The 8,028-nt window shown below is 36.3% G+C and overlaps 1 protein-coding gene across 3 annotated transcripts; it reads right to left on the bottom strand.

Annotated features, from left to right (window-relative positions):
* Window positions 1-1,792: 1,792 nt before the first annotated feature.
* Window positions 1,793-7,348, bottom strand: LOC107827914 (uncharacterized). 3 transcript variants are annotated; one of them, XM_016655156.2, is made up of 12 exons: window positions 7,079-7,206; window positions 6,219-6,256; window positions 5,879-6,050; window positions 5,653-5,780; window positions 5,313-5,421; window positions 5,176-5,215; window positions 4,673-4,762; window positions 4,480-4,579; window positions 4,190-4,329; window positions 3,631-3,733; window positions 2,897-3,513; window positions 1,793-2,561 (listed from the first exon to the last, which is right to left on the bottom strand). In XM_016655156.2, the coding sequence occupies exons 3-12, from the start codon at window positions 6,015-6,017 to the stop codon at window positions 2,261-2,263; spliced, it is 1,767 nt and encodes a 588-aa protein (XP_016510642.1). In that variant the 5' UTR covers window positions 6,018-6,050; window positions 6,219-6,256; window positions 7,079-7,206; the 3' UTR covers window positions 1,793-2,260. The 3 variants fall into 3 exon arrangements, with proteins under 3 accessions (XP_016510642.1, XP_016510633.1, XP_016510649.1); XM_016655147.2 differs by lacking the exon at window positions 6,219-6,256 and having other exon boundaries at window positions 7,079-7,348; XM_016655163.2 differs by lacking the exons at window positions 6,219-6,256; window positions 7,079-7,206 and having other exon boundaries at window positions 5,697-5,780; window positions 5,879-5,897.
* Window positions 7,349-8,028: the final 680 nt, after the last annotated feature.

Genomic DNA, 8,028 nt, shown 5'->3' with positions numbered 1-8,028 from the left:
AGAAAAATCAACAAAATTGAAGAAAAAGGTACGAGAAAGTTAGAAGACTCACGTGCAAAATTCCACTTCTCAGAGAAGGAAACGTTCTCATCACCCACTAAACTAACAGTGGGGGCAACAACAAACCTGGCATACCATCCACAGTCTTTGTTATCTTCAGGGCTAACTAGAACTCTTTTGCTCCTGGCTACTAGTGTAAAAATACCATTACGAAAGAGTCTAGGGGAGTAAAGGTAAATCTGATGCGGGAAAGTAAAAGGCACACTGGTTGTGTTGGTCAAATGCCTCAAACAGGCGACAACCCTCCATATTATTGGGCCACTTTGACCTAAGCAAACATCAAAGAAATGGCAGAACTCGAGAATAACAGGATCAATAGCAGGTTTGAATCCTAAAGTGAAAGGGTACGTATAGACAAATGAAAATCCGGTTAAGTAGGAGGTAATTCTTTGATTCGGATTGGGAATAATGATAGGAAAGTCATGATCCCAATGACATTCTTTACGAACTAAAGAAATCAAACTTTCAGTAATTTGAGTGGGATAGATATCAGCACGGTCTAAAGAAGATACTTGATTTCTAAGAGATTCTCTGTCATTGAAAAAAGATAATTCCGCAGGAACTATTTCTTCTACTAAAGGTTCACGAAGAGGTTCAGAAGGTTCTTTACCCCTAGAATAAGATCTTTGTGAAAGAGAACCCCTAGTTCTAGAAGAGGGGCCAGAACTAGGCGAAGGAAGAGAAGATCCACGCAAGGATGAAGATCCCAAATTACGAAACTTACCTCCTCTTCTGCTCCTACTGGAGACATCATGGAAGTTATCAACTATGGGGACCCTTCTAGGGTTAGGGTTTGATGAAGACATGACAGTACGAGGAAGAAACGAACAAAGATTCAAGATCTGAATATTTTGAAAACTTTATGTAAAGACAAAAAAGAAAATTATATTTATACTACGAAGCAACCGTCAAAGGAAAAGGAGCACTGATGGAAAAGTCATAATGAGAACTGACGCTTCGTGATTAGTGAAGCTATGAAAAAGCCCTAAAAAGCGCTGCAACATCGCAGATCCAGTAGAAGGGTGCCACATGTGAAGAGCATTAAATGGAAGTAACAAATGAGGTGTTGATTTTATTATAGCATTAATGGTGACAAAAATTTCCGTTTTAATGAATTTCACTTCCCAAATATTCAATTGATAAATAAATGGCAAGTGGGGGACTATCTGTATTGGGAAAAAATTGAGTTTACATATTCAAGTGATTGGAAAATGACATGTCATGACACGTAGACTGGTCAAAAAGTTATGATTGGCAAAGAGACACGAGTTGCAACAGATACGAGCAGAGGCATAAGAGGAAGCACGAGCAGATACTCAAAAGATTCAACGCCCGTACCTATTTAGGTCCAAAAATCAAAGGGAATGAATCTGACAGTTCACGAGAGTACAAATACAGTATTTAATGAGCCTTAAATACTAAAAATGTTAGAGAATTTGTATTAAATACAATGATTATGTAACGTAGCATTTAATGTCTTTAATTTCCTATAATGGCCTTATCATGACAAATGCAAAACGCATATCTCCAAAATAGCTATAAAAGGGAGAGAATGGATCAATTGTAAGGACACAAAATATTATCTGAATATACCGATTTACTTATTTTTCTTCTGATTATATTGCTAGCCAAATTACTTTCTTTCAAATATGTTTTTGATTATCAGTAACCCGAGTTTTTCTAAATTAAAGCTTTGACCGAAATCTCATTTTTTGGTTAAACATTAGGATTATCAATATGAATGTCTTTTATATTCCGAATTATATCACATGTTTATGTTTCTTGTTACTCATTCCTTCTTGAGTAACAAGGAAATTATTTGACATCTTCTACATATATACATGTAGTTCTCACATTTCTGCTTCAACTGAGTTCAAGTACACTATCATATCTAACTAAGTTGCTCAGAAATAATGCAAGGGCAGCCCAATGCACTAAGCTCCTGCTATGCGCGGGGTCCGCGGAAGGGCATAACCACAAAGATCTATTGTACGCAGTCTTAACCTGCATTTCTGCAAGAGGCTGTTTCCACGGCTCAAACCCATGACCTCCAGGTCACATAACCACGACTTTACTGGTTACGCCAAGGCTCCCCTTCTACCCATAAATAATGTATTGCACAGAAAACTGGTTGTTGATTTTATTCTGACTAAACATCTTCTAGCAGTCATAAAGGGTAAAATGTGGTGAATAGTCTTCATTAAACAAAGCTGCTCGCTTTTAAGCCACAACCTGCCCAGAAAAGAAAATACAAGCAGCAATATCTCGGTAGTTTTCTTTTTCTTCCACTGATCTCCTTCTCAGGAATGCCAGTTGCATGGGAAACCATCGTATTGTCATCCTTTGATATCCTATCCATTATTTTCCCTGCTGTCCATTGATCTGACGAGCGTAAAGCAATGTGTTGTGGCTCATCAGGAATTGCAGCATAAATATCGGATGATTCTGGAGCAATCTTGTTATGGTGTGCATCCCTGGTGCACAAACTAGAACTCGTGCGCCTGAAAAAAGTTATACTTAGAAATTAGAATAGGGATTTTCTCGGTTAGAGAAGAAATTACCTAGCATATGACTGAAAGCAATACATGTTCAAAAGGAATACGGACTATTCAAAGGGAACCATTTTAACTTCTAAATTGAAACTTAAGATTTCCTATTGTAATGAGTTAACAAGTTTCTTAAGTGTAAAATGGTTTTTGCAATTTCTATGTGCTCATTTGGCAAGTTATTGAACCAATAAGTTGCAAGTTGAACCATTTCATGCAGAATAAGCTAGCGTCACGTCATGCATCTATAATCATCAATAGAAGCCACCTATTTAGCAAACACAATTTACCTGGAACAAGAGCTATTTCTGTGTTCATAAGAGGTTTCTTCTCTAAATTCCTGTTTTGTTACTTCACCACACTCTCGAATGTTTCTACAATCATTATCGGAATCAGATGATTTTGAATCTTTTAGACTTTCTGCCTCAGCTTCTACTGACTTCACATTAGCATTGAGAACAGTCATAATGTCAAGGTTATGCCTATATTCCCTTATGACAGAAATAGCCTCCTCCAAAGTTCCTAGAGCCTGTTTGACCTTAGCGCTAATACCAACATTCTTGTTCTTGGTTGCCTTCTGTACAAGTTGATTGACTGGAAAATCATGTACTTTCCTTTCATCCTCATTTTGATGTTCGATCTTTCCACACGTTTCATCTTCAATCTCCTCGATTTCACCATGAATATGTTTATCTCTAGCCTTCAAGATACAATTGTCTCTATGAACCTTTGCCTCGGGGCGATTTTCATCAAGAGGAACTGCATCTTTCTTCAGGTCTAGCGGTTCTGAAGCGTCATCACTATTAGGTAGGTTATCTGAGTAAATAGCTTCACGTATTCGAGCATACATTGGATCCGTCAGTGTCTTGCTGAAGTCTTTATCACCTTTAGCAACTGAAGCTACTTCCTGCAGCAATGGTAGTAAATTACTTGCTGGAGCATTCAAGTATTATTTTTATTAATTCACTTTTTAAAGTACAAATATTAAATATATAATAGAATGATCTCTGAGTTTGGCATTAACCTTTTTATAAAGCTTGAAACCGCCGCCTATGAGCTGCCTTGAGACGAAATTGATTAACACTGGAGGAATAAAGTCCAGTTTAATATCCAAGTTTCCTATTGTCCTGCAGGTTTTTAAAATAGAAAAAGAAAATCATAATAGATAATAGGAAGTGGTAATATTTAATGAGGTAAAACTTTAGTAACACTAAAGTCCAGTAAACCCCGAGATCTTGAACAGCCTGACTCATAAGTCAAGCTTATGTAACATATCATTAGGAGTTCAAAACACACTTAGGTGAATTTTAGAAAGATTTACTGTTTAATATTCTGTTAGATTGGTGCTTCAACTCCAACACTAAACTCACATCTTTGCCAAAATTACCTAGTCCATTTCCTGATATATTCAATCATATTGTTGGTGCTTCCATTTTTATTTATAGATAGAATGTACCAGGTGAAATAGTCCCTTGTGGTCCGGCCCTTCCCCAGACCCCACGCATAGCGGAAGCTTAGTGCACCGGGGTGCCCTTTTTAAATGTAGGTTATTAGTAATTGGATATGTAAAAAGTGTACGTTACCTGAAGTAGCTCCGATTATTAGTAACTTTCTGTAGAGCAAAACCTCCCACCAGATCAACTCGTACTACATCTTGCGCATGGGGTATCCCATCTTTGGAATAACCATGAGTACTTGTATCAACACTATCTAAGTTAGAGATCTGGAAAAAAGACACAGGAAAAAGCATAAACTTTTGCCGGCTATCAATTGGATTAACTGCCCATGTGAACAAATATATATAATTTTGGACATATAGATAGTTAAGAAAAATAAAAAGACATTGACATTTGACAAGCATTCACGTGCTTACCGAATTGGCAACGACTACTACCAGACCATCTTGCAAGTATTCAAATGCAAAGAGATGTACCACAGCCTCCCTTGCTGACAATGGCCTTGAAAGCTTCATCCTTTCTTACAAGTAGTTAAATACAGATTAGTGGCATCATAAGAATGCGACGGTCTGGATACCTCTATATCTAGGAAACTATTGGAGGACAAACCTTACTAAACATATTTGTTCACCATCTCTGACCTTCTGCAAGCACTCGGAAACTGCTACCTTAAAAGTTGGAATTGTAGTTTGTGGCCACCTGGTAAGAAAGTGGCACAGAGTAAGACAATTTGCTAATCCAGAATGAAATTGTTACCAAAAATATCACTTGAAATAAAATTCCCATGTATTGTTGGATATGTGCTTTCAGTCTCTAGTTATCCCTTTCATATATTCTCTCACAAGCCACAATTTGGGATACATATTATTGCTCGTAATGCAGCAGAAAGACCTAAGAATGTTGGACATTGCATATTTTCCTACCCAATATATTCACAGAAACTGTCAACTTCGAGTGTTAAAGTCATTCAGGTACAGTACCATATAGTAATTCGCAAGGATAAAATGAATGAGCCTTTGGTCATGAGTCTCATGACCATTTTTAATTATGTTCTGTTGCATTTGAAGCTTAATGTGCTGCATGCAACTGTCACAAACATACAAGATTCTCACCACTTCTTATAGAGTTCTGTCTCCCATGATATGCATAAACCTGAAATAGAGAGATTTGCTTATCTTTAACATTCTCCACTACTACACAAATAGTTCAACGATGAAGAAGAGATATATTGACATCAAGTTGATCTTACAAACATCTAGTGGACCATCCACATAGCCTTCAGCTAGGAGGGTGTGATAGGGAGTGCCTTCTGGTCCCTCTCGATACATAACACGGATCTCCTCAGTATCCTGTTTTATCTGTCATAAGAAGAAAACAAGCATCAATTATTGTTAGTATCCCAAAATTCCCTGCCTTGAGAAATGGTAAAAAAGATCCAAAAACGGAGCACCGGACAGTAGTAGCACTAATAAAACAAGCAACAACCACTGCCTAGCAAATGAGTTTAAGTTCAACATAAACATTGGTCCGGGGGGAGGCTTTCAAGAATTAGAAAAAAGTGATCTATGTGTATGGGAAAGATAGCCTACTTTCCAACCACCATTCGATGCTTCAGAGGATTCGGACTTCTCACCGTCAGTTACTGATGCACTCCTTAACATGCTCAGGAAGTTAGCCACTTCCTTGGTTCTTCTGTCCACTAGATTTTCACTACATTCTGCCAAACGAAAAAAATAGATATGTATATGTTTTTTATGTTGCAGATTTTATAATTAGATTAATGACATGTAACTGAAATTGATTTATGACGCTGACCTTGAGCATCACACTCTGATGAGCGTAGAATTTGATTCTTGACAAGGGTCTTAAGCATATCATTATTGACAAGAGCCTGAGACGATAGTGTCTGGTCCAATCTACATCGGTACTGAGAGATGTTACCGGTGTCCCTCATATTGCAGCTCCAAGCAAAAATGGGAATTGTCCTCTAAAATTCATAAAAGCCAAAAATCTATAATGAATGAAGTGGTTATGCATATGAAGTATGAACATACCAACAATCCTATTGTTTGACCAAAAAGTATAAAACCTTTTGTTAAACTAATTAAATAAGAGATAACGGGTAAATCCTAGTTAAAGATAATAATTTATAGACCTGAAATCTGTTTTAACGCAATCCCACGTTACCTGCACCTATGGCAAAAGGATTCATCACAAGACATCAAAGTTTTTACAAACAAATTTAAACACTCAGGAGATATATCCATGTAAAGCGTTTTGCTAATATTCTACATTATCAAAACTCAATTATACTCGGTAGCCCGAGAGACTAAAACAAAGAAGGGAAAGGTCTCTCAGCTCTCGATTACTCAACGAGATATACTAATAGTTGGATCACCAAATCAACTACCTAGCTATGGTGCAATGTATATGTAACATGAATCAATATGCTAGAAACATAACTGAAGTACCATAAGTCCATAATGTTACAGCCAGTCCACCAACTTGAACTCTTCAAAGATACTAGAGTAAAACTGTAAAAAACTTAAAGCTTTCCAGCAAGATCATTACCCAATATCAATATGTGCTCACAACAGATGATATATGCTATTGTTTTAAATCATTATCCAAATAAATAAAACACTAAACTCAAGTCATTTGCAAAGTTGATGTAAATGGAAAAGTTACTGCCACGTGACTAGGAGGTCACAGGTTCGAGCCGTGGAAATAGCCTCTTGCAGAAATGCAGGGTAAGATTGTGTGGAATAGACCCGTGTGGTCCGACCCTTCCTGGACACCGCGCAAAGCGGGAGCTTAGTGTACCGGTTGCCCTTTTACTAAACTCAAGTCATTAAACAACAGCCAAGATACAGAAGCTATAAAACTTGATCAAACACTCAAGAACACACTCACATATTCATAAAGATATATATAGTGCAGAGTTATATATATATATATAGTACAGCGTCATCATGTAATGAGCAGCAATTGGAGTACTAAAGAAGAGAAACAGACCTTAAAATTTAGCAAAGCTCCAGTTGGAATGTTGGAGGTTTGAGCATAAGCTAAGAAGGAAAGAAAGAATTTATGACAGCAGAGTTGGAGATTTCAAAGAGATTATGATTGAAGGGGCAAAATTCAGCTGATATGAGACCACCAAGGTGGATATCTAACATGGGATTTTCTTGAACATAACGAATTTTATTTGCAGACAACAAAGCAAAATTAATTTGGATGAGGATTCAAAAGCAGAGTTATTCCAAAAGCTTCCAAAGCTAAAAGAATAAATAAAGTATAGGAAAGATAAGAGTAAATAAATGGTAAAACACGTTGAAAATGTTTTAACAAAAAAAGGAATATAATGTGCATCAATCTTAGCAAAAAAAAGAGAATTTTCTTCAAGTGAGCATTTACGTGGACAAAACTAGAACATATTTTTGATACATTTTGGTAATGTTGTTTACCAACTAACAACAATAATAAACTCAATATAATTTCATTAACGTTGTCGGAGATACTATTAATTACCAACTATTTTTTTAAAGTAAGATTGATTTCTAATTTAATAGATAGATTAAAAGATTAAGTAAGCTTTTTGCCTTTTGGAAAATAGGTAAAAAGTAGGGATAAAGCAAGATAGAGTGCTTGGTGTAAAAGTGTACAATCAATCCTTTTGGAAGTGTTGAAAACTTCAAGATCATGGGAGGCACGCCGCACGTACAATGTTTACGAGATAAAATGGCTAGTTTAAGACGATCGATGATAACACAAGATCAAGGCTGCAATATTATACGTACTTTCACGAAAAAATTACTCGCATTGAATATTTACACTTAACAATTAAATGCATCTATGTATATAAAATACTATTTTATTTCTTTACATCAACTATTTAATAATAATGATGGTGGTCGAATCATTTTTATCGTCACTTTAACTATTCTATGTTTCATCCCTACATGAAT

This window comes from Nicotiana tabacum, chromosome 5 (genome assembly GCF_000715075.1).
Source record: "Nicotiana tabacum cultivar K326 chromosome 5, ASM71507v2, whole genome shotgun sequence".
In the NCBI taxonomy this organism is placed as follows: Eukaryota; Viridiplantae; Streptophyta; class Magnoliopsida; order Solanales; family Solanaceae; genus Nicotiana; species Nicotiana tabacum.
This window is presented reverse-complemented; position numbering and strand designations above follow the sequence as displayed.

Bases quoted from the DNA above. Each gene is read 5' to 3' on its own strand.
- LOC107827914 (XM_016655147.2), bottom strand. From the start codon at position 6,017: ATGAGGGACACCGGTAACATCTCTCAGTACCGATGTAGATTGGACCAG. The intron at 5,422-5,652 runs GTAGGCTATCTT...TTCTTATGACAG, and splicing joins CATCGAATGGTGGTTGGAAA to ATAAAACAGGATACTGAGGA. The intron at 3,734-4,189 runs GTAACGTACACT...AAAAACCTGCAG, and splicing joins AATAATCGGAGCTACTTCAG to GACAATAGGAAACTTGGATA.